The sequence below is a fragment of the Rana temporaria genome, chromosome 5 (genome assembly GCF_905171775.1).
Source record: "Rana temporaria chromosome 5, aRanTem1.1, whole genome shotgun sequence".
Classification (NCBI taxonomy): Eukaryota; Metazoa; Chordata; class Amphibia; order Anura; family Ranidae; genus Rana; species Rana temporaria.
Window position 1 is genome coordinate 52,647,113 of NC_053493.1, and position 27,753 is coordinate 52,674,865.

Sequence of the window (27,753 nt, forward strand, 5' to 3'; positions counted from 1 at the left end):
ATAAGATCTTTGAACTGTTCTGTGCCATATACCAATTCTGCAGTGCAGCAAATATAATAATCACAGAGATTCTAACACATTCTTCTTTTGTTTCCCAGCATTAATCAGGTTGGAAAAAACTGTCCTCACCTTATGGTTATCTTACAGTTATACGGTTCGCATTTACCTTTTAGAACTACTGGAATATGGATTACCCAGAAGATGCAATAGCAATAGTTGGAATAGGATGCAATTTTCCTGGTGGTGAGTATTTCAAACCATGATACACATGATAGAACCATGCAGTGTTTAGTAAGCTGTATAATCTGTTACAGCGTGATGAATGTGCTATCTCCATTACGAACGCTAGTTTTACCAGAACGAGCGCTTCCGTCTCATAACTTTCTTCTGAGCATGCGCATTTTTTTCACGTCGTTAAAGCCCACACACGACCATTTTTTACGACGTTAAAAACGACAACGTTAAAAACGGTGTGAAAAATTATAGCATACATTTTTAGTTTTTAATCGTAAAAAATGCTCTGGAGCCCCCACACGATCGTTTTTAATGACATTAAAAACAAACGTCATTTAGAAAATAGAGCACAGGTAAAATACATCTATTATTGTTTTTAGTGTTATTATTGTACATTTTTAAGTTCAAACTGTTTCAATTTAGTGTATTTGCTAAAAGTACTGTATACATAAAAACACAACATTTTATATACACAGTATATATAAAATTCATCTATTGATTTTAGTGTTATTATTGCATATTTATATGTTTGTTTTTTGTTGGTGATGTGCAAAAGATAAGGTCTACGTATCATTTGTGACATAGACCTGGTAGGAATACCTACCAGAAAAACGTAGAAAAGTTCACTGATGGGCACTAATGTTACTGCACTGACGGGCACTGATAAGGTGGCACTGATGGGCACCGAAGAGGTGGCACCAATGAGGTGGCACTGATGAGGTGGCATTGATGGGCACTGATGATGGGCACTAATATGCGGCCCTGATGGGCACTGATAGGTGGCACTTATATGCAGCACAGATGGTTACTGATAGGCGACACGGATGGGCACTAATAGGCTGCATGGATGGGCACATATAAGCGACACAGATGGGCACTGATAGGCGGCATGGATGGGCACTAATAGGCAGCATGGATGGGCGCTAATAGGTGGCACGGATGGGCATGGATGGGCACTGATAGGTTCTTCAGTGTTGGTGTTGAGGGGGGTGGCAGCGGTGGTGGTCGTGTTGAGGGAGGAGGCAGCAGCGGTGGTGTTGAGGGGGGTGGCAGCAGCGGTGGTGTTGAGGGGGGTGGCAGCAGCAGTGGTGTTGAGGGGGGTGGCATCGGTGGTGTTGAGGGGGGTGGCATTGGTGGTGTTGAGGGGGGTGGTAGCAGTGGTGTTGAGGGGGGATGGCAGCAGCGGTGGTGTTGAGGGGGGTGGCAGCAGCGGTGGTGTTGAGGGGGGTGGCAGCAGTGGTGGTGTTGAGTGGTTTGGCAGTGACGGTGGTGGGGGGATGGGATCAATAAGAGACAGAGGTGGTGGAGGTTGGGATCGATTGCACTGGCAATTTGTCACTTAGTTCAAGCAATCGATTCCTCCTCAGAATTCTGTCACAGGTACCTCCAGCCTAGGGATTGCTTTGCCTCATGGGGACTCCTGGCAATCGCAGAGGAGAGAGCTCCTCCCCCTTCACTCGATTGGTGTCAGATGGTCAGCTGACTTTTTTTTTCAGTGACCGCCCCGCCTGTCTACTCTCTCTCTGGATAGGGGCGGGGCGGTCCACAGTCTCAGCTCTGCCTTCTCTCCCCTCAACGCTATCAGCGGACGAAAGGGATATGCAGGCCCCTCCCACTGGCAGACGGACGGGTGGGAGGTTTGTGGGCACCTCCCACTGGCAGACGGATGGGCGGGGGGTCCACAGGCCCCTCCCACTGGCAGGCGGACAGACGGGGGGGTCTGCGAGCCCCTCCCACTGGCAGACGGAACGGGCGGGCAGGCCCCCCTGAAGTGGCGAAACTGCAGGGCCCAGTCACAACTGACAATTCCACCAATGTTCCTAAGATTGTATCCCAATATATGGCTTCTAGCAAGGTTCATAATTTAGGGAAGTTGGCTCTTTTGAAATTCAGTGTCTTTGTATTCCCCTTATGTTTCCTATTTGCGTGATTTATATTGAAGCCAATTGACCTGTGATCGCTGTTTACTAAATTGCCCTGTATTTCCACATCTGTGATCAGGTCTGTATTGTTGGTAATCAGTAGATCCAGTAACCAGGGGCGGACTGACCATTGAGTCACTCAGGCACTGCCCGAGGGCCCCATGCCACTAGGGGCCCCATCAGGGTTGCCATAGTATGTAAAAATCTATGTTTTTTTTACATCTGTCTCTGATATGTTCAAAACCGACATGCTTTTGATGTGAAAATCCCGAGATTTTAGCTGCCCCGCCTCTGCACTGCCTCCTGGCGTGGTGGCCATCTGTAAGCCCAGGGGCCCCATAATCTTCTATTGCCCGGGGGCCCCATGAGTTGTCAGTCTGCCCCTGCCAGTAACGCTTTATTTCTAGTTGGTGCGTCTATCATCTGACCCATAAAATTGTCCTTCAAGACATTTAGGAACTGGCGAGCCTTAGGCCTCGTACACACAACCGAACATGTCTGCTGAAACTGGTCCGCGGACCAGTTTCAGCAGACATGTTCGGTCGTGTGTACGGCCGACCGGACAATTTTCCGGCGGATCGGACAGGTTTCCAGCGGACGAATGTTTCTTAGCATGCTAAGAAACATGTCCGCTGAAAGCCTGTCCGTCGGACATGTTCGGTCGTCTGTACGACTTACCGGACATGTCCGCTCGGCCGAAAGCCCTCGCATGCGTCGAAGTGATTCGACGCATGCGTGGAAGCATTGACCTTCCAAGGTCGCAGCCGGCGCGGCCATGTCACCGCGTATCCTGTCCGCGCGGATTTCGGTTTGATGGTGTGTACAACCATCAGACCGAAATCTCTGAGCGGACATGTCCGATGAAAACGGTCCACCGGATTCCACCTCTTCCCTAGCTCGCTTAGTGATGTCATCTCTCACATTCACTTGTACATAATTCTTAATATATAGGCATACCCCTCCCCCTTTTTTACCCTCTCTATCCCTGTGATAAAGGGTACACCCTTGAATGGTTGCCAACCAATCATGAGAGCTGTTGAACCAGGTCTCTGAAATTCCCACAAAATCAAAATCCTCCTTGTACAACAGTATCTCTAGTTCACCGATCTTGTCCACCAGGATCCTGGCATTGGTGAACATGCCATGTAGTTTAGACCAGTCGCATACTCGCAGCTCTTATTGGGTGTTCCGAGATTGCAACTAGGACTTGTTACTATACTTACCTTGGGTTTATGTGCTTTAGTCAACCTACCACTAATGCCCCCAATACTACTCTCTGGAATATGTTCCGCGCTGACTATCTGTACCTCTGGACCATCCCCCCTGTCACCTAGTTTTAAAACCCTTCTAACTTTTTGCCCATCTTCACATCCAGCAGATCTGCACCCTCCTCATTTAGGTGCAGTCCGTCCCTTCTATAGTACTGGTGACTGACTGAGAAGTCAACCCAGTCTTCCAGGAACCCAAATCCCTCCTTACTACACCAGCTCCTCAGCCACTTGTTTACTTCCCTAATCTCCCTCTGCTTTTTTGGTGTGGCTTGAGGTACCGGTAGTATTCCTGAGAATACTACCTTGGAGGTCCTTTTCCTCAATTTAGCTCCCAAGTCTCTAAAATCGTTCTTTAGGACACTCCATCTGCCTCTGACTTTGTCATTGGTGCCAACATGCACCATGACAGCCGGGTCTAACCCAGCCCCTTCCAGTAATCTTTCCACCAGATCCGTGATGTGTCGAACCCAAGCACCCAGTAGACAACATGCAGTTCGGCGCTTCAGGTCTTAGTTACAGATTGCCCTCTCTGTCCTTCTAAGAATTGAGTCCCCTACCACCAGATAACTGTTTTATACCTCAACTGGTTTGTTACTACAAGCTTAAAAAGAGGCCATTGTTTTGACATCTACACAGGAAAAAGATGCACTTTTCGTTTGTGAATTGACTTGTTGTTTTGAAATCGATTTATATATGTACAGTTCAGTAATGGTGCGTGGCCATTTGATGCATGACTGTGGTGAAAATTGCTTGTTGAACTTCTGCCTACACCGTTTCTGAGGTTCTGCCTTCCTTATTTTCAGCATAGATGGGTGTATATATATATATATATATATATATATATATATATATATATATATATATATATATATATGGGGAATATGGGTCACAGCCCATGTAGAGTTTATATTAAAATGATTATAATTTAATTTGTGGATTCGATTTCTAATGCTGTTTATGCTGTTGATTTTTCTATTTAACAGGGGAGGGAATTGATAACTTTTGGAAAGTTATTGCTGAAGGAAGGAACTGCACAGTTGAGATACCTGAAGAAAGATTTATCACCAAACACTGGTACGACTCAGATTATAACAAGCCGGGCAAAATATGCACCAATCGAGCAGCTATTGTAAACGGGTAAGTGTATTCTGTAAATATTAATAACTTGAAATGGTTGTGTCACATAGAGAACAATATATCTGTCTGTGGTACAATCTGATAAAGTTTCAGTATGGATTTTGTTAGTCCTTCAACAACTCCTGACTGAAGTTTCCTGTCTGAAGTTGCTCGGGATAGGATTAATCAACTGAGATTAATCTTTTTGACCCAGCAATATTATTTCCCCTGAACAGTGTGGTGTGCCCAGTGCCCTCCTTTCTTTCTCTATAGATCTCAAAACTTGTTTGTAGGAAGATCTATCATTGACTCCCAATGTAAGGGGCATGTATCTACTGACTACCAATGTAACAGAGGCACTTCTCCAATGAACACCAATGTAATTGGTGCACTGATCTACTGACCACCAAAAAAAGGGGCCACTATAGTGACACAAGAGAACTTCTCCCCTGACCACCAATGTACAGAGGGACTTTCTACACTGGCCATCAATGTAAGAACAAACAGCTTTTTCTTCAAAGCAGAAACAGGTAGAAATTTGCAACAAATTAATTAAAATCCTTGCAATGAACATTGATTACCCTGGTTTTTTTTTTTTTTTTTCACAACAAAATTGCAGTTACTCTTTAACGTTGGCTAAAAAGCATATGTAATTGAACAGTTTCATTTTTTTTTTATTTTATGTTTGTGCTACATGTTTGGTAGGATATATTTCACCATGCTCTGTTAACCGCTTGCCGACCGTGCACTGTAGTTTTACTGCTACAGTGTGAGTTGTCCACTCTAAATCACTTATATATACATGATTGTTTATTTCCAGGTAGGGAGTCCATCCTTGCACCCACTCACCTGGCTGCACTTTCACTGGCTCCCTTAAATGCCGATCAATGGGTCTGTGCCTATGATTCATAGCCGGTACCCGGTACTGTGACATGGATGGTGGCAAACACATGGAATATAGACACAAAACTGCCAGCAGGACACCTACCAAAGAGTAAACAAGAAATTGGTACAATGTATACTGTGCTATGCAAGCAGGAAAAACAGTAGAACACTATAGGGGATGGTGCAAAATGGAGGCCTCCTTACACTACCCCCCAAGACCAGAAGGCAGAGTATCTTACGAGAGCCCTCTACGCACTAGTTGGTCATGTATTGAGATGATATGCAGATTACATCAGGGATGTTATATAAGCTGCATAGGAGTGGAAGAAAGAGCAAAACAAGGAGAGAACAGAGGAATTGGTCAATATCTTGTTCTTAAAACTATGGAACCTACTATAAATAATGCAACTGTCCATACACTTAATGTGGCATAGCCACACAGTGAAATGAACATTTCCAGATCAATGGCCAGCTATAGAGATAAAGATCAAAATATTTACCTATACTATATATTTTTCTATTCTGTGTGACAGATGTCAAGGGTGTCTTAGCCTTCATGCGGCCCTTCTTGATCCATTAAATATGCAGTCAAATAGTAGGTGAGCCTTGATCATTCTCATTGTGTACTTATAGACACATCAGTACATTTGAAGTTCATTTCAAGGTCCTTCATATTTGCTCTTTTGGATCCTTTGTGTTTATAATTGTTCCAAGAATCTCTCTCTACCAAAATAAAACGAGTACCACTAAAATGACATGTGTTTCTGTATCATAGAATTCATATGTTTGACAACAAGCTGTTTGGAATTCATAATGCGGAGTCTGATCACATGGATCCACAGCACAAATTACTGCTGCAATGTACATACAGGGCTCTGGAAGATGCTGGTTATGCCATGGAGAGCATCAGTGGAAGCAATACTGGAGTCTACATTGGTAAGCAAAAATCATTTATGCTTGACTACTGTAGTCTGAATGTCTTTCCTTTGCTGACTCGGTTTAGAGACAAAATTCATATATGGAATAGGCTGAAAATGTCCCTAGCGGGAAAGACCAACCTCATCAAGATGATTCTGATGCCGCAGTTACTGTACCTGCTCCACAATTCCCCAGTAGTCATTACCCTCAAAACGTTTAGAGTGGTCAATTCGCTTTTTAGGCAACTGCTTTGGCATGTTAAAACCCCTAGGATAAAACTGGAACAACTGCAGCGCCCCAAGGAGGGTGGGGGGCTGGCCCTTCCTAACCCATGGATCTACTATTTAGCAGCACAGCTACAGCACCTAATCGGTGCCATGTCCCCGGCTCCGGCTGGCTCCTCGGCTAGGCTTTTGCTGCTTGGCTCGGGGGCTACGTCGATACCAGAGGGACTTGAGGCCCAACAGTTTCAAAAACCTAATAAGAAAATGCCCACCTTCGCGCTTACCCAGAAGGTGTGGAATAAGGCGAGGCAGCTTCAGGGGGTCACAGGATTCACTGAATTCAGCCCGATTTGGGGGAACAATTCGTACCCCGAACTGGCCAAACTAGATCAGGGCCCAAGGTGGTGCCTTCAAGGCATAACGCTTCTCAAACAGATATTCCGAGGTGGCGCGTTGCTCCCGTTTGATACCCTCCGGTCCAGGTTTGCACTCCCCCAATCCATGTTCTTTTTCTACTTACAACTGCAGCATGCAATTAGAGCCCAGGGGGACGCGGTGGAGTGGACTCAGTCCCCCACTCCGGTATTCCGCGTCTTGAGGGCTGCATCTGAGACTAAAGGTGTTATTACGCAATGTTACAACATGCTGCTGGACACATTCTTAGAGGGGCACCCCATGAAGGTGGCAGACCAGTGGGAGGCAGACGTGGGCCCGATGACAGGAGACATGTGGGAGGAAGCACTGTTGGCAGTCAACAGCTGCTCGCTTAATGTAGCACAGAAGGTATCCCAGTTATATATTTTATTGAGGGTCCATTTTACCCCGGTGAAACTCTTTAAGATGGGTGGGGTCACCGACCCAATGTGTAACAGATGCAAGGTGATGTCTGGTGATCTGATTCATCTGCTGTGGCGCTGCCCCAAGCTCCATAGGTTCTGGAGCGGGGTCCTGGAAACACTTAACTCTGTGTTCCAGGTCTCTGTCCCCCTGGAGCCGATACATTGTCTGCTTGGAGTACTGGAGGGAGTAATCACGGAGGAGCTGACTCGAATGGCTTTTAACAGAGCACTATTTCAGGCCAGAAGGGCCATTCTCCTGAAATGGAAACTAGAGGCTCCCCCCACACTTAAATTTTGGTTGACACACATGGGCAAGATGCTGGTTATGGAGAAATATATTTTTCAACACAGAGGGAACGCGGGCAAATTTGACAGGCTGTGGGACGCGTGGCTGGCCACGCCTGGCTTGAGCCCTATGGAACTAGTCCAGGGGAGACTGCTGGGCGGTAACTAGACTTGCCAGTTATGGGGAGGCGGGATTGGAGGGCATGCCTTCAGTAACTGCTAAATATGTGCTAGAAGTTGGATGGAGAGGTTTGTGCAAAGTGTACTGTATATGCTACTGCTGCTGTGTCATACTGTTTCTTATCTATGTGTGTTTTATGAGCAATAAAAACTTCTTTGATTTAAAAAAAAAAAAAAAAAATCATTTATGCTGCCAAAAATATCTTGTCAACCTCTAAAGCTTTGTACACGCGGCCGGTTTTCCCGACAGGAAAACTGCGAGGAGAGCTTTTGACCGAAAAACCCAGCCTAGTGTATGCTTCCACGCAGTTTTTGGAAAACTGCCAAAAACCGCCGGACAAAAAAAGAGAACCAGCTCTCTTTTTTCCTCGCCGGGAAAACCAGCAGACTTTTCCTATGGGAAAAACTGTGATGGAGCATACACACATCCGGGATTCCCGGCCAAAGCTCCATCGCAGTTTTCCTGTCGGGAAAACCTCTCTGGGGTAGGGGGAAAAACTTACCGAGCAGGTTCTTGGCTTTCCCCTCTGGATTTCCGACGGGAACTTTTCCCGTCGGAAATCCCGCACGTGTATAAGGGGCATAAGATTCTAGTAGTAATTCAAGTCTGCCACACAAAGAACAATGATGTACAATGTGCAGGAATCCCTGCTAACCAAATCAGGAAATCAGGAATTAATGGGTGATGAATTCTGTTTGCCTAGAAATTCTACTGTTTATAATTTATTGATTCTTTATTGAACATAGGAAACAAAGTGATATCAAACAGCCGTGTTAATGATTCAACGATCCACTACCTTTTATCAGCCCCAAACAATTTAACTGTTTAACCTTTAAATCTATATAACTTTGGGGATCATTAATTATTATTGATGGTTATTTTTATTCTTTGCACTATGGATAATGTAAAAAAAGAGCAGGACCATTGATTTGCATTAATAAAAAAGCACTTGGTGGGAGAGTGGGCTGAGACCATAGAGTTATTCGACCCAACAATATTTAGCTATAATTTTAATAAGAGTTTTAAGAGGATTAGACTTTCAGTATATCTGTCATTATTTTGCAGGTTTAATGAACAAAGATGCAGAATTTATATACAATAATTATCCTGAAAATATCAATCACTTCAATGGAACTGGCACATCAATGTGCATAGCAGCAAACAGGATATCATATCAATTCAACCTGACTGGGCCTTCTTTGTCTCTGGATACTGCCTGTTCTTCCTCCCTTGTTGCACTACATTTAGCATGCCAAGCCATCAGACAAGGTACTGAATAGGGTTAAACCAGAACTCTTATAAAATAGGCAATAAACCTGCAGCCTTTGTGTAGCCCATGTCTCCATCATGCCAGACAATTACTGTTATGTGTTTCAACTGACTTTAGAAAAGGCAAGGCACAGTTCACTTACTATAGTGCAGTGATGGCGAACCTTGGCACTAGGCATGTGCAAAAGGGAAAATTTTGTTTCGTTTCGTTTTAATTCGTTATTTAATTAATTTCGTTAAGTTAGGTTCGTTACATGTGTTAAATTTGTTTTCGGAACTCGTTCGTTTTCGACCGAATTTCGAAAGATCCGGTCGAATTCGAAAGTATTTCGACCAGATTCGACAACAAATAGTCTCTTTTCGAATATAATTTCGAAATTCGATCGGAATTCGAAAAAAAAAATATTTTTTTCCGAATTCCAAATCGAAAACCCGCGGACGAAATTCGATCGGAATTCCAAAAAAAAAATAATAATAATTTTTTCGAATTCCAAATCGAAATTCGATCAGAATTCGAAAAAAAAATTTGAATTCCGATCGAATTTCGTCCGCGGGTTTTCGATTCGGAATCGAAAATGTTCGTTGGGATTCGGTAAATTCATTAATATTGCAATTCGGGAATTCGTATGCATCCGAATGTCCGAATAATGAAAAATTCGTCCGAATTTCGATTCGGAACGAAACGAAATGCACATGCCTACTTGGCACCCCAGATGTTTTGGAACTACATTTCACATGATGCTCCAGTACACTGCAGAGTGCATGAGCATCATGGGAAATGTAGTTCCAAAACATCTGGGGTGCCAAGGTTCGCCATCACTGCTATAGTGCATCTGTTATCCATGCAAAATACATCAGTCTATGTGACTCCCCCCACACATTGAATGTGATAAAAAACTGTAATTACCAGCTAGTCCATTGGGAGTTGTACTTTTTTAGGAAGCTTAATGCTTACAAAAATGCATACACTATTGAGCTTATTTTCTGATAGTGATGGGGCAGGGTTGTATCAAGCAATGCACTATTTAACTGTGCCCCTCAGCATTGTTTTTTGTACTTTGACTATGGATTTTTGTAAGCCTTAATTTTTTTAAGCCTTAAAGCAACCCACTTAAAAAAATAGGTGTCTGCAAACAAGTAAATAGTTACCGCTCATGCTGTCTGCAGCAGGAGAGGTAACTGCTCCATTGAACAGAAATCATAGGGGGAAGTTCCTTCAGAAAACCCAAACCTTCGAGACTCAGACGTTCTTCCCACTGAACCCAGCATCACTACAGAGCCCAATACTAGGAAGGAGTTTGACGATGCACCACTGAGCACAGCGGAGGACAAGATCCCAATATTATCTGCATCTGAACAAACATCACCCGATGATTACTGCTCAATGGAATGGTAATTGTTAGCATAGGCAGTCAGAGAGTTAAGTATTCACTTACTTCTTTGCAGATGCTTCTTTTTTTATCAAGTTTGTTTAGGCGATGTAGTCTCCATGGCCCAGATTCTCGTAGATCGGCGTAAAAATGGGCGGGCGTAATGTATCTGATTTACGTTACACCGCCGCAAGTTTTTCAGGCAAGTGCTTTATTCACAAAGCACCTGCGTGTAAAGTTGCGGTGGCGTAACGTAAATCACCTGGCGGAATTCAAATTCGGCGGGTAGGGGGCGTGTAGCATTTAAATGAAGTGTGTTCCCGCGCCGAACGAACTACGCATGCGCCGTCCGTAAAATATCCCAGGGTGCATTGCTCCAAATGACGTCGCAAGGACGTCATTGGTTTCGACGTGAACATAAATGGCGTCCAGCCCCATTCACGGACAACTTACGCAAACAACTTAACTTTTCAAATTTTGACGCGGGAACGACGGCCATACTTGACATTGGTTGCGCATCATAGACCCTGGGGCAACTTAACGCCGCGAAAAGCCTAACGTAAACGTCGTAACTTTACTGCGTCGGCCGTCCGTACGTTTGGGAATTGGCGTATCTAGCTAATTTGCATACTCGACGGGGAAATCGACGGAATCGCCACCTAGCGGGCCAAAAAAAAATTGCAGTTAAGTTCCGACGGCGTAAGAGACTTACGCCTGTTGGATCTAATGGATATCTATGCGTAACTGATTCTAAGAATCAGTCGCATAGATACGACAGGCCTCTCACACCGACCTGGCAGCCAGAGTATCACTCGGAACTTCGAGGGAAAGGATCTCTGCCACAGACCCTCCCTAGGACTTATATTATGGAGACAATCCTCCTTAGTAGAATTTGCGCTTGAATTTTCCTCAGGTAGTTTTCCCCTCAGGTTACCGACTGACAGGTTGCTGACATCCAACCTCTCAGTGTCCGGTTACCTCGATCCCCGATGGATTTTCTAGGCCCTGTTGGATTGCCTGCCTCTCTTGGCTCACTCCCCACCGAACAGCTATCTCGCTTTTGGATTCTCTCCTCAGAACTTGGGGACCCAGTCGAACACTGGGGCCCCGCCACAGCTTTAAATGTTCCGGGCCAACATGATCCCCAGGAACTCCTCGTGGCACGTGCACCCCGGCCTGGTAGGCCATCTCGCCGGGGTGCAGTCAGACTTTTTCCATTCAGAAATTCTGATCATGTGTACAAGGCATTAGAAGCTGTAGTAATTGCTGAAACATTCATGGCCGCTGTTATTGTCTACAGCGTTTAGTTGCATAGTATACAGGCGTGGAAAAAAATACAACAGAGATTATAACTTTTTCCTTTATCCAAAATGTAAAAAGAAAGGTTTCCTCTCGATACACTTTAATTATCAGTAATCATCAGACTTACATTACATGGTCTTACAGCTAGACTTGTACTTTATAATATTATAATGCTTGAAAATGGTTCTTTCCTTTCACAGGAGATTGTGAGATGGCGATATGTGGTGGTGTCAGCTGTATTATAGATCCCCATATCTATGTTGCTCTCAGTAAAGCAAAAATGATCTCTCCTGAAGGAACAAGTAAACCATTTTCCAAGAAGGCTGATGGTTATGGAAGAGGAGAAGGATGTGGCATTGTCATTCTTAAACCTTTAAAACAGGTAAAGTGTATTTTACCACAATATCGCCTGTTCAATAAAATAAAGTATCATTTAAAAAATACCTAATACTAATGAATTCAGAAACCTTAATTAATTATGATCCAAACAAATTATACATAGACAGATTGCTATTAAAAACAAATAAATAAATATAAATTATAATGCAAAGTCCCTACCACGGCTGTATGAAAATAAAAAAATATATACACATACACTATTTCTTTACCACACATTCGTATCTATTTCATTTAGATTTTTCACTTTGATCCCTCTATTAGGATTGTATAGTATATTTATATATTTTGTTGCATTTTCACTGCTATAAAAATTTTTTTTTTTATAGCAGTGAAAATGCAACAAAATATATAAATATGCTATACAATCCTAATAGGGGGATCAAAGTGAAAAATCTAAATAAAATAGATATGAATGTGTGGTACAAGAAATAGTGAAACTTTTTCTCTAACTGGTGGTATATGGTATGGTATAAGATAGAAAATCTTGTTTTTTTTAAAAAAACTTTGTAAATGAAAAATCAAATATGTAATAAATGAGTGTTAAAACAATAGCTGCAATAAAGACTGTTCACTATAGCAAAAGTAAATGGATATTTGTTACCGTTACAGCCAAGGTAGCTGCCATCTTAGTTTCTGTTTGACCTGCAGTTGCCATGGTGCTGCACATGTGATCAGTTATGACTCCTATCATTTAATGATTTGACAGTCTAGCTGAGAGCACTAGCACCAGCAACAGTTATGGAAAACAGTTCAAATTAACAGGCTTAGGTCTGCTTCAGGATGAAAAAAAAAAAAACTGTGCGCTGGACTGAATTACAATGCAAGATAGGTGCCAGTCACTGATCTCTGGTCCAAGAAGATCGAGCACTGACCGTGTAGTTCTCAGGTCATAGAGCCAACGTGGGACAGCTGCAGCATCGTATCAATGCTGCTGCAGAGGTGAATTTGTGTATTTGTTGTTTATATTTCTCAAATTTACCCTTTAACAAGCTGTATCTTGCCCCGTCTTACTGTATATTAGATCTGTTATTGTTTAGTCTTTGGCGAAAGGTTTGGATTCATCCTTCCACAACTTGTAAACCTCATGGATATCTAAGAATGTATACTACAAATTGGGACAATCAGTTGAGATAGGAACTAATCAGTCATTCTATACCAGTGCTGGTGGCAAAAACTATAATTGCTCTCTTCTTGAGAGATTAGCTGGTGAGACATTTTGGTACTTCACACTGGCAGCAGTCAGCAATTGTTTGATACTGGAAAAAAATCCCAGCACTAACAGTATCAATTTTTATCAACACTGTCCCTTTAAGAGAGCATAAATCCTATTGCTGGAGCAGCTGCCAATAAATGGTGCAAAAACCACACCACATACCCAATATAATTTAAATAAACTATGTGAAGCGATCAAATCAACTAAACGTGTATAATGATACAAAACCTAAAGTTCTACCAAGTAATATATATGAATAGATAAAACAAATATATAATGTAAAAGGTATATATATCTTGCTTACTGGGTGTAAATAAATATATAAAAAAATACTCATCTCAAATAATTCATCGGTATATACACTCTGTAATCCGTATGTACAAGTGTAATAAATGTCCAATCTCATATAATAGTCCTCTAATCTTCAATTCCTCCAGATAATAAGCTAATAGATTTTCTTAAATCTTCATACAAATACCAATGTGCCCTTCACCCTAAACCCCCTTAGGGTATGCGCTAACCTCATCCAGTGAACCCCTCAAATAAACAGGGGGGTCATACGCACTGGTTAATGCTCTTAAGCATGGGTCAGCTAGACCCAAAAATAGGATAAAAGGAGAAGCTGATATTGCTAAAGTGCAGTATGTGTGCTAAAACTCACACTTATTTAAAATATACAGGTGTACACTCACATAAAACACAGTCTTAGAGCATGTACTAGTTGCCACAGCATCATCAAACCAACCAACAAGATGGTGTCTAGTCTCCACATGGCATGATGACTTCAATAGCCACTGAGGCGTGGCTCCCAATCGGCTTTCTCAAAGGATATGGAATAGTTATATGAAATTTGATATGACTATTATATGAGATTGGACATTTATTAAATTTTGCACAAGTTATTCCTATAGAATTCCTACAAAGTCCTACAAGTTTCCTACAATTCCTACAAGTTTCCTTCAATTCCAATTCCTACAAGTTTCCTACAATTCCTACATTTTCCTACAATTCCTACGAATTCCTACAAGTTACTGTATTCCTATAGAATTCCTACAAATTCTCTGCAGCTATTACCTTTTGTACCACCACCCCTCCCTTTAGAATGTAAGCTCTACGAGCAGGGCCCTCATGTACCTTTTGTATTAAACTGTACTGTAATTGTGTTGTCCCCCCTATACATTGTAAAGCGCTGCGTAAACTGTTGGCGCTATATAAATCGTGTATAATAATAATAATAATAATAATATATATATATAGATAGATAGATAGATAGATAGATAGACAGACAGACAGTATATATATATATATATATATATATATATATATATATATATATATATATATATATATATATATATATATATATATATATATATATATATATATATAGTACATATGGATTACAGAGTGTATATACCAATGAATTATTTGATATGAGTTTTTTTTTTATATACCGTATTTGCCGGCGTATAAGACGACTGGGCGTATAAGACGACCCCCTATTTTTCCAGGAAAACTTTAGTTTTGGGATACACTCGCCATAAAAGACTACCCCCTTCCTACTAGTCTTTCTGGAAGCAAAGGGGTAGCCAGAACAACCGCTGACAGGAACAACCGCTGACAGAAACAGGCTTTTTTCAGATCTCACTGTGCCATTACATTACATTACATGCCTCACTGTGCCATTACATTACATGCCTCACTGTGCCATTGCATTACATGCCTCCACTGTGCCATTACATGCCTCACTGTGCCAATACATTACATTACATGCCTCCACTGTGCCATTACATTACATGCCTCCACTGTGCCATTACATTACATGCCTCCACTGTGCCATTACATGCCTCCACTGTGCCATTACATGCCTCCACTGTGCTATCACATGCCTCCACTGTGCCATTACATGCCTCCACTGTGCCATTACATGCCTCCACTGTGCCACCACATGCCTCCACTGTGCCACCACATGCCTCCACTGTGCCAGCCAAGACGATCTCCCTACCATACTCTCTTTTCAGATTTTGGCTTCCAGGCTGCGGGCATCCATGATTCAAAAGCCGCGCCTCCTCCTCAGACTGTTCCGTGATAGGCGGAACACTAATTTTCCCAGCAGGGCCTCTGTTCAGTGTTCCGCCTATCACGGATGTGCTCTCGTCCGAGGATGAGAAGGCATCCGTGATTGGCAGAACACTGAACAGAGGCCCTGCTGAGAAAAATTAGTGTTCCGCCAATCACGGAACAGTCTGAGGAGGAGGCGCGGCTTTTAAATCATGGCTGCCCGCAGCCTGACGGAGACAGGTACTGGCGTATAAGACGACCCCCGACTTTGGATGCATTTTTTTGCATCCAAAAGGTCGTCTTATGCGCCAGAAAATACAGTATTTATTTACACCCAGTGGGCAAGAGTTATATACCTTTTAGATCAGGGCTCAAAATTTCAAGTCCTGAGCTACTAGCCAGGCCTCATGAGTTACTCGCCACCAGTTGCCACACCTAATTCATACACTGCCCTGCGCCTAATTGCACCCGTAAACACGCCCTTGTAGATTATCTCATGGAATGACAATGTTTTATGCAGAATCAAGTTACAAAATTCAATATTACCAACAACAACTTTAACAAAATGGGACAGGGCACTGGGGGCAGACCAGAGGGACAGGGCACTGGGGGCAGATCAGAGGGACAGGGCACTGGGGGCAGACCAGAGGGACAGGGCACTGGGGGCAGATCAGAGGGACAGGGCACTGGGGGCAGACCAGAGGGACAGGGCACTGGGGGCAGACCAGAGGGACAGGGCACTGGGGGCAGACCAGAGGGCAGGGCACTGGGGGCAGACCAGAGGAACAGGGCACTAGAACTGGCTCTCTTCCCCATTCTCTTGCTGTCTCCTCTGCAACTCCCATCCATCCTCTCTCTCTCTCCCATTAATCTCATCATCAGGAGCCTGTGTGTGCGGCTCCACACTTGCATGTCCCCACTTCCCCCTTTTATTCAGACTGGCAGAGAGGAGAGGAGCTGCAGCACAGCGGGAGGGAGTACAATCCAGCGCTGAGATCCACACAACTGCACAGCCATTGACACCATAGCACAGCGCACACTGCCAGCGCACAGCACACATTGAGACCAGTCTGTTCACAGTGCTCAGGCTAAACTTACATAGAGCACAAGGAGAAGAAAACTGCACAAACTGGAAGGCTGCCGCTCTCATGTCAGGGCAACTTTCCGTGAACGCTGCACCGGAGTGGTAATTTTTGCAATCCTCCACCTCACTCATTACTTTCTGCTCTCCAGCTACATTGGTCTGGGCCCGGGGGAGGGGGGCAGGCTCAGAGAGGTCATACTGTTAGGTCCCATGGCTTAATGAGAATTGTAAGGAGAGCACCTGTGTACTGCTCTGCCTGTGCGCGGCTCACCAGACTACTTTTCCCGAGCATGCACCTTTCCTCTTCGGCCGCCAATCTCATCGGGACTCTAAGTGTAGGCACAGATTGGAGGGAGATTGGTCATGCAGCCCTGTCATCACTCGCCCCCAGCTTAAATCCACTCGCCAAATGCTAGTAGGCGAGTGGAAATTTTGAGGGCTGTTTTAGATTATATATTTTAAATGTTATATCTGTTCATATACTGTATATATTACTTGGTAGGACTTTAAAATAATATTGAGTAGGTTTTGTATCATTATAATTATACTTCTACTATACAAACGTATACTATATTTAAGTTGATTGGAGCACTTCACATAGTTTATTTAAATTAAATTGTTTGATGCTCTAAGTTCACTTTTTCCAGAAAATAGCCTATGCAGTCAAGGGGCCCCAATGAATATGAGAAAACTGTGCAGCTTTGTAAAATGTTCAAATATTTTATTGAACTTGTAGGCCATTTGGTTTTCCTTAGAAGCCTGGCCTGAAAACTTAGTTAACAACTCTCATGTCCATCTCCTGCAAAGCTGGGAGTGAGCATCCAATAGTTTTCACATCCTAGCAACAAGGCCAGATATGGGGATTGCTAACTGGGAGTTTTCAGGTCAGACTTCTGATGGGACCCAAATAGCCTACAGGTATGGCAATAATATTATTTAACATTTTACAAAGTTGCATAGCTTTTTAATATTCACTGGGGCCCCTTTAACTACGGTACATAGGCTATTCTTTGGAAAAAGTGAACTTAGCCTTTATGAAGAAAAAGAAGGCAAGAGATGGGTTCATGTATTTGTAAAAGGAGACTTTTGCTGCCAGCACGTTGAGATAGACAGCAGAGAAAACACATCATTCACTGTCATGGTTTATCTATCACTGTATTTTCTGAGCATAATATTGCATGCATTATCTTATTATCTTGTTATTCTAAAATGTGCTTACTGGTTGTGGTATAAGCCTAGAATTACAATGCTTTGTAGTCATGTCATGTTTGAATAAAAGTTGTACAAAGAGTCCAGAAATACTTATATAAAAAAAAATTGCTATGCTGCTTTGTTTATTTGTTAATTTTATAGCACTCAGAAATTATCTTTAAAGATTTAAACAGTTTATGATATTAACAATAATCTTAAAATGTATATTAAACTCCACAAGACTTACAAAATGATTGAGGCTAATTAAAAGTCCAACAAATATTTACAATAAACAATTTGAGCGGACTTAACATTTAATTTGGTTAATAATCTTGATAGGATCTTGAACGGATTAATACTTCTAAACTAATCTTCCTAAGACTCGTCCATGGACGACTATAAGAAAACTTTTTGAAATCAGCACTGTAATATGGTAAAATAAGATCACTTTAGATTAGAAATGGTGAATTATAATTCATGTTTTGCAAAAAAACTGGGGTGCACAGGAAATATATGTAATCTTTACATTACTTCCCCGTACAAGTCTTTATACACATAATTTGCTTTTTAATAGGCACCCACTTTCCTACATCGCTATATTTCCACATGCTGTTTTTTCATATTTATATTTGTTTCTGTTTTACAGGCTAAAGAAGATTACAGCAAAATCTGGGGAGTCATATGTGCATGTTCAGTTAACCAAGATGGGCGGTCAGTAACACCAATTACCAAACCATCCCAAGACCAGCAGGAAAAATTATTAAAACGTATCTACACAGCTATAGATCCATGTTCTTTACAGTATGTTGAGGCTCATGGCACTGGAACACCTGTTGGGGACCCAATAGAAGTCACCAGCATAGGAAACATCATTGGGAAAAAACGCCCAAGTGGAATGAAACCTTTGAAGATTGGATCAGTTAAAGGAAATATTGGACACACAGAATCTGCTGCTGGAATGGCTGGATTAATAAAGGTTCTGCTAATGATGCATCATGAAGTGATTCCCCCATCTTTACATTATTCTAAAGAACTTGGTATTAAACAAATTGAAGAATCCAAACTAGTTGTTCCAACAGTTCCTGAGAATTGGCACGAAGATGTAAAATTTGGAAGAATGGCTGGCATTAATTGCTTTGGCTTTGGGGGAACTAATTCTCATGTGATCATCAAACAATACAAAGAAAAAAATTCCAAACATCATTCCAAAAGGCCTTCTGAAATATTTGTTTTCTCAGCTTGCTCCAGCAAATCACTTCAACTCATCATTGAAGACACGAAGCAAGAGCTGAGCAAAATGCCATCATCATTATCTCTGGAAAACTTGGTCTACACTGCTGCCTGCAGAAGAAGTCATGTTAATTTCAAATACAGAGCAGCATTTTTGGCCTCTTCCCTGCCTAATCTGCAACAGCAACTTCAGTCTGTAAATACAGAGACAGCCCCAGCCACAAAAAGCCCTCAGATTGTGTTTGTGTTTTGTGGGAATGGAGTCCTTTCCAAAGGGATGTGCAAGGTATTGCTAGAAAATGAGGAAGTCTTTAAAGCTAAATGTTTAGAGGTAGACAAGATGATTCAAGTTTACACTTCCCTTTCTGTGGTACAATTGCTGGAGAATGAATATGATGACTTTTCCAGCCCAGATGTTGCACAGTTGTTGCTCTTTACCATCCAGGTGTCACTGGTGGATCTTCTGAGACACTGGGGGGTGAATCCAGACTGTGTTTTGGGACATTCAGTAGGAGAAGTTGCTGCAGCCTATTGTTCTGGTCTTCTTTCGCTTGAAGATGCTGTTAAAGTTATTTATCACAGGAGCAAATTGCAGTGTAAAGTAACTGGAGGGAAAATGCTTGTGGTTGGAAATGTACCAGTAAAAGAAATATCAAATATAGTCTTGTCAAGCAATGGAAAAGCATGTATTGCTGCTTACAACAGTCCCTCTTCATGTACAGTTTCTGGAGATGGAGAGGCTATACAGCAGATCAGTGATCACTTATCTCAACACTACAAGAAACGCAATATATTTCTCCATGATTTAGATGTCCCAGCTGCATACCACAGCCACTTGATGGACCCAATACTGGATGACATAAAATACATTTTATCAAACTTACACACAAATAATTTGAAATGTGAGCTGATTTCAACAGCCACTGGTAAGCCAGCAACAAAAGGAGATTTTACAACTGGAGAATACTGGGCCAAAAATATTCGTGATCCAGTTGAGTTTGAACAAGCTATAAAAGCTTCCGCAAATAATAAAGAACACATTGCATTTATAGAAATTGGGCCACGCAGAGCACTACAAAAAAATATTGTTGACATCGTTGGATCAAAAACATTTGTTATGCCTGCTGCACATCCAAAAAATGAGCACGAAACTCTTTTCTCTTTGCTGAGTGCTCTTTTTAAAAAGGGTTATAATCCTAATTGGAACAATGTATTTTCTGAATACAAATCCTCTCCGTCTTACATTCCAAGATATCAGTTTGAGCACAACAAGCAAGATATCCGTTTTGATGAAATTAGGCAAGGAAACCAATCTGCAGGCTCTCTCATTCATCCACTGGTGCACAGTGTAAGTGCAGATTTCACCAAGTTTAAATGCACTCTGTCAAAATCACTGACACCATATGTTTATGAGCACAAGAATTTGGGGTCAACCCTTGTTCCTGGTGCTTTCTTTGTAGAACTTGCATTAGCAGCTACAGTTATAAGCTTAAAGCCCAGGGTGCCCTTACACTCCTTAGAAATCAGTGCAACATTTTTGAATCCCTGTATTCTTCAAAAGGAATCACAGGAGCTAAATGTCAAGATACACCAACAAGACCAAGTAATTCATTATGAAATTCTGACATCACATGTCTATGCAACTGGGCATGTGCAAAAACTTAACATTAGAACAGACGGGGACAAAAGAATTTACATTCGGCATATTGTCAAGAGATGTCAGACGGTTTTCAAAAAGGAAGATATCCATGAATTACTATCCAATTTTGGATTTGAATATGGAAAGATCTACAAACAACTGTGTGATGTTCACTATGGGGAAGAACTGAATGAAGGGATTGCTAAGATTAAAATTGGAGAAGTCAAAGAAACAATGTATGAATACCACATACACCCAGTGATTTTGGACTGTTTCCTTCAAATGGTTGTTTGTGTGGTTGGTTCTCGAATAAAAGAAGCTGCAGCGATATTTCCATCTTCCATAGGAAGTTTGACCATTTTCCAACCTCTTCAAGAGGAAATGGTGATCTACATAAAAACAATAAAAATTACTGAAAGTTACACTGAAGTCTGTGGATGCTTCGCTGATACCAATGGTTTGGTGTTGGTAGAAATAAAAAATGCCAGAATGGCACTCATGAAACAAGCAGCAAGAACACAAAATAACAACTTTTTTCAAATTAATTGGACAAAAATACCAAGCTTAAAAAGTGAATCAAATGAGAAGCCAAGCATGCTGGTTTATGCAGATAACTCTGGAGTAAGTCAGCAATTATCAGCATACATACATGAAGGAGTGAACTACATTAACTTTACCAGCTGGGATTCAGACATCCAATTACACAAACTTCTCAGCAGTGAGTGTAAAGATGTTGTGTTTATGTGGGGGATCCATAGACTCAGTGATACAATTCCAAACAATTCAACACAATATCTAGCAAAATGTTGTGAAGTCTACCGAAATCTGATTTTGGCAGTAAGACAGAAAGGTTCTGAAGCATCTATCAAGACAGTCACATTCAGAACAACAGAAAACACTGTAGATCACATTAATCCTGGTTTTGTTTTTGTTGGGATGACACGAGCTTGTATTACTGAAGTGACCAACATTACTTTTCAGCTAATCGATATTGGCTCTTCAAGTCCACAAGATGTGGCAGTGCTTGCTCAAGTTCTCCTTCACTACAAACCAAATGACCACCCAGAGATAAGGATTAAAGAAGGCTGTATTTACACAGGTGAAATTATACACACAGACATTGAAAACAGTAGACAACTATCAGCACCCTTAGAGAAGTCAGATAATTTTACTTTGTGCACTTCAGATATTCATACTATAGCTGACCTTTCTGCCGAACCAAATAATTCTAGCCTCAATAAGCTCGCAGGCAAAGATGTAGAGATAAGAATTGACAAAATAGGTGCCCACACCGAAGACTATTTTCCTGTTAGTCTTTTTAGCTGGCAATATGGAAACACATTGTACTGGAATGGTATGGTTTCTGATAAACATAAGCTAATCGCTCTGGATTTAGCAGGAACTGTAACAGCCATTGGAAGAGATGTCCAGAAAATTCAAATTGGGGATAGAGTTGCTTCATGTTATCCAACAGTTGCAAATTCCAAAGTGAGGATTCCTGAAAGAGTTTGCTGTTTAATTAAGAAGTTTCCAATGCTAAGAGATACACCTTTTGTTTCTCTGTTTGTCTTGGCTTGGGAAATTTTACATAAGAGACTACCACGTGCAAAAAATAAACCTAGACTAACAATTGTAACACCAGAAGAAAAGTCAGTTTTGAGTACACTTTTATCAAAGGCAGCAAAACAAAGTGGCTGGGAAACCACAATATCTCCAGGAATTACAGCTAATGGCAAGCAGTGCAGTGCCATGGTTATTCTTCCTACATCAGAAATAATATCAGGAGAAGACATTGCCCATCTTTCCATTCTTAAAGATGTGGTAATCATATGTGACCACAAAAATTCTACCTATTTTCAAAGTTTAGCAAGCAGCTGCAGACAAAACATTCACATACACATACTTGACCTTGCAATAGTTTTTCAAAGAGCATACCTGCAAGAGTCTGCCAAAGACATTTACAAATGGCTTCGGTCACTGTTTTCAGATGTTCACCTCATCTTACCTAAATCTATCATGCAGGCTTCTAACAGTACTTCAAATTTGAACAATACAGTATCTAGTTATTTTAAAGCACAATCTTTACCACTCATTGAGTTGGACAATAACACAATTAGAAAGATACCAATGTCTATGTCTGGTGCAGTTCTTTTCAAGCACAATGCTGTTTACATTGTGGCAGGTGGCCTGACTGGGTTGGGATTTGAAACAGTGAAATTTATTCTACACAATGGAGGTGACCACATTGTTATTCTCTCAAGAAGAAACCCAAACACTGAAATGGAACAACAAATAGCCAAAGCAAGAAGTGAAAACGAGAACACTAAGATAATAACACTACAATGTAATATAAGCCTCTATGCTGATGTGAAGAAAGCAATTGATTCAATACAAAAGATTTTTACCAAAATTCCAGTCAAAGGTGTTTTTCACAGTGCTGTTGTTCTGCATGACAGCATCTTAGAAATGTTAAATTTGTCACTCTTTGAGAAGGTCCTGGGCCCAAAAGTTGATGGAGTTGTGAATCTTCATCTTGCCACATTAAATCAAAAGCTGGATTATTTTGTATGTTATTCATCCATTGCATCATTTGCTGGAAACTCTGCACAAGCTAATTATGCTGCTGCCAACTCTTTCTTGGACATTTTCTGCCAATACAGAAGAAATCTTGGCCTTCCTGCCCAATCAATTAATTGGGGAGCTCTGAATACCGGGCTGTTACTTGATCGAACACAGGTTCATAACATTTTGCAAGCAAAAGGACTACTTCTAATAACTGTACCGGAAATGCATGAATACCTGAAGAGAAGCCTTCTTATAGACAATTGCCAACAGGCAATAGTCAAGTTTGATTTTAAATTGATGTATGACAACTTGGCTTCACGCATCCCAGTTATGAAGAGGCGATTCATCAGTTTGGTTATGGAACATGTGATCAATTCGGATGACAAAAACCAAATAAAGCAATCCAAAGTTAATAAACAAAAATCAGAGGATTACGTTTTGTCATTAGTAAGTGAACTCACAAGTGTCACAATAAGTGACATCACAATGAACAGCCTTCTGAATTCATTGGGGATTGACTCCATGTTGGCAATGACATTACAGAATCGTATCTTTGAAGAGAAAGAAGTAAATGTTCCTGTTGTCAAACTACTGGATCCCAATACAACCATTTTAGAGGTGGCATCATTGATTAAACAAAACTCTCCTGATGAAGAAAAGCTGGTGGAGAACGTCATATTTGAAACTCAGCTGTAATAAAACTTTTCAAGCATACGTTTAAAGTGTATCTAAATCCCAGACTTCTTTCTTTTGTGTTTTGGATAGTGTGGGGAAGAATATGCAACCCTGTCAGATTGAAATTGCTCTCTGTGGCTTGGCTAGGGAAATACACCCTCTCTGTTCAGTCTGGTAACCATTGTGACCAGAACTGAAAGGTAAAATCCTAAATTTTGAGTGGTTGATGGACTAGGAATAGAGGGGGGAGTCTTGGAATAAAAATGCTTGTTGCAGTAACCATTATGTCAGAGAGGATATACCTTACTTTGGGAAAAGTTCCTCACAATTCCTGCTGTGTCTATGGAACAGGACGTGATTGGAATCTCCTCAATGGACAACGATGTAAAATTAACAGGTCTTTTATTCATCCCCTACATCAGGGATCCTCAAACTACGGCCCTCCAGCTGTTGCGGAACTACACATCCCATGAGGCATTGTAAAACTCTGATATTCACAGACATGACTAGGCATGATGGGAATTGTAGTTCCTGAACAACTGGAGGGCCATAGTTTGAAGACCCCTGCCCTACACTATCCACAAAAAAAAAAGTTAAGGCTTTAGGTATACTTTAACTTTATAGAAAAAAGGTAGAACTGTAAATAAAATATTACTACTAAGCTAAAAGACGTTTACCAAGGAATTATAGAGGACCTATGTTTATCCATATGAAAATATTACATTTGTGTTTAATATTTCTATTAGTGTATGTAAAAGTAACTTAGATGGCTTTTCACTTCTTTGTAATAAACAATGTGAAATAGGATATCAAATAAAGAAGATCAGATACACCATGGCATTTCATTGATTTACTGATTGTGTTCCTCAACTATGTACCTGGAGGACCCATTAATGAGCATTTCTACTGCCTTTCCCCTGCCTTTCATGGTATATGGAACATAGGACAGGGGGCGCCAACAGTTAAAGGGGAACTGCAGTCGGCTCACATAATTTGTAATAAAAACATCTTTGCCAATCTGTAGCTTCCCTCCAACCACTTTGCATTTTTTTTATATATACTGTGATTCTGTACCTGCCAAATATGCTGCAAAAATCTCCTTCCACTAAGTCTGGCTGCAACCATTTTAACTGTGGGCATCTGAAGCTGCTGAGTGTTCACTTCCTGGATTTAAACAGTCACACCTCCAGCTCTGCAGCTCTCATTGGCCCTCTTATGAATCACCACCCCTCCCTTGCTGGCAAACTCTCACGAGAGTGAGTGAGAGAGCCATGCATGATGTCATAAGCCTAGGCTTTTCACCAGACAAGAAACAGTAAGTGGGCTGTATAAGATATTTACTGGCAGAAAAAAAATGTTTTACTATCCAAAGTTAAAACAACAAGGGCAGAAGATTTAACAAATGGAAAGATGAAAAAAATGACTGAAGCCACATCTGTTTTATCCACAACAAAATCTTAAATTTTCACAGCAGTATCCATCATTACGTTACCATCATCTATATTTTGTGTGTGGAGGTTGCAGGTGAAAAGGAACAGTAATATATTATATACATTAAATAGATTTTCCATCTTTTATAAAGAAATTGGAAAACCTATATACAAGGACTGGGGTTGATGGGAGTTTTACTGCTTCGAACATCCATTGTTTTAACAGTGCTATGGAACAACTGAGATGCTAACATCACTTGCATATGAGCTTCCCATAGTCCAGCAAGGCTGGGACCTGAAAACCCATTGAAAATCTAGACTTCATAGGGGTTCCAAACATTTCGTAGTGATTTTTACTCAGCAGTGTCTTGCGCTATATGATTCATATATACATACAATTTAAAAGTGTTATGCATATATCATTTCCATTAAAGCCATCTTAAACATTGATTGAAGTAATGGCACTTTTGGATCATGACTTTTTATTTTTTTATTTGTTCAACCCTCACTGATTCGTCTGCAGGGGAATGAGAGACACTTGTCCATTTCCTTTCATTAGTCACTGGGCAGCATTTTAATAATATCAATTTCTTTTTTCAATAAATTGAAAAGGTCTACATCGAACATGATAACTGAATATGCATTTCACACATCAAACTGATTTTTTGCATTATACTAAAGAAAAGTAGTGGTTTACAATCTCCCTAGGCAACCTAAATGTTTTATTATAAATGTGAATAAGTAAAAATAATATATTAGTACAAAAAGTAATAATACATAGATAGCTCAAATGTATACATACAAATTCAGATATACTTGTACTAGTACATCACCACAGTGTGTGTCTCTACGTACGCCACATAGGGGCAGAAGATATAAGGATTACTTGTGTATAATCAACTGAGCAACAATGCACAAAAGATGTAGCAAACATATACATACAGGAAATCGTTGGCACAAAATCAGGCTGAGAGAAATAAATCCAATTCGCTCAATGCTTTAGGGTTATTCCAAACCCCTTTCTGAAAGAGGATTATGAAGCCCAACTCCCGGAATTAGAAAGAATCAACCCTTGCAGCGGACCCTTCTGCACCACAAGGGTTAAATGAATGTTATGTCTAGGGATTAGTTGAACAGGTAGGATTACTCACCCTATCCCCCTCTCTGGTGCTGCCCTTCTCTTCCTGAAGCTCCAGTCTGTGAGTGGTCATCTCATCATGTACAATGCAACGCTATTAACCTTGCACTGTACATGGTGGGGGCGAGTGTTTGACTACGACTTTGAGAGGCTAGAAGGGGGCTGTTAGCTGTAGGGACCCTGCTGAAGCATGGCATAAGGTGACTATTTCTCTTTTTTTTCTTTAAAATTAAAGGGGCGGGCTCTCCGTGTGACGTCAATGGATGGTCACGCCCCATGGCTGTGTAAGAGACGCCAGACAGCAGGTGTCATGGAAATATTTATACCTCACTTAAATAATTAAAATAAGCAATTAAAACTTTTTTGTCTATATAAAAATTAAAACAAAGAATAGCGGTGCGAAAAAGATTACATTTATTGATACAGAGAAGAAACTTGTATTACTCCAATATTCGTGACTATAACATAACAGATACCACCTTTAAAACCAAGATGATACCCATGTTACACAATATTACACATAGGAATATTGCTTCAATGGACGCATCAGTACATCAAGACAAGTTGTAGGAAAGGAAAAATGACAGAGATGAAGAAAATTAATGATTAGAAATTACCAAATATCCCTAGGTGATGTTACAGGTATAGTGTTGCCAGATTACAAGGATGACTAAGACCTAACTCAGATATGGTTACAATGGACATCCACAGACTCCTAGTATACTCTTAGGCAAAATCTTAAGATAGAAGGGGGAGAGAGAGAGAGGGGATACATTACATCACCATGTCTAGTTCAGGTCAGGTCATAATCTCCAGGGAAAAAAGCTGAGCTATCCGGCTGCATTTGGATATATACACCTTTGTAAAAACCCCACCCCACCTCAACCCCCCTTAAGACTTCAAAGGATGCCTGGGTTTAAGAAAAGAAAAAATGAATCTGCGCCACAGAATATTTAAAATAATCTGGAACCCTCCGATAAACTCTCGAGTAATTAAAAAAGATATAAAAATAGATATAAAAGGCTGCCCCTGCACAAAACCCCCACAAAGGTGGAGAGGAACAATGAAATAAAAAATAGCAGGTGGTGGCGCCACCCTAAAGTGTAGAATGTGGACTAGTATCAGTGATAGATACAATAAATAATAATAACATGTGGGTGATAAATGAAAAAATGGTCCAATATAAAGACACAATAAGTGCTAGTGATAATCCAAAAAAACAAACTCAGGTGTGTACCAGTGCTAGTGATTTCCAAAACAAATACTATTTCCAAAATTGCTTCAATAAATATGAATAAATATATATATGGTG

At 41.0% G+C, this 27,753-nt stretch overlaps 1 protein-coding gene across 1 annotated transcript; it reads left to right on the forward strand.

Moving 5' to 3' along the window:
- The first annotated feature begins 47 nt into the window (after positions 1-47).
- LOC120940031 (mycocerosic acid synthase-like) lies at positions 48-24,365 on the forward strand. Its single transcript, XM_040352580.1, has 6 exons — positions 48-243; positions 4,411-4,564; positions 6,204-6,364; positions 8,941-9,144; positions 12,017-12,198; positions 18,411-24,365. The coding sequence occupies exons 1-6, from the start codon at positions 186-188 to the stop codon at positions 23,892-23,894; spliced, it is 6,243 nt and encodes a 2,080-aa protein (XP_040208514.1). The 5' UTR covers positions 48-185; the 3' UTR covers positions 23,895-24,365.
- Positions 24,366-27,753: the final 3,388 nt, after the last annotated feature.

What these genes read in the sequence shown, in the direction of transcription:
- LOC120940031 (XM_040352580.1), top strand. Translation starts at nt 186, where the DNA reads ATGGATTACCCAGAAGATGCAATAGCAATAGTTGGAATAGGATGCAAT. An exon ending in CGAGCAGCTATTGTAAACGG is followed by an intron (nt 4,565 to 6,203) that starts GTAAGTGTATTC and finishes TCTGTATCATAG; the next exon opens with AATTCATATGTTTGACAACA. An exon ending in TTCTTAAACCTTTAAAACAG is followed by an intron (nt 12,199 to 18,410) that starts GTAAAGTGTATT and finishes TCTGTTTTACAG; the next exon opens with GCTAAAGAAGATTACAGCAA.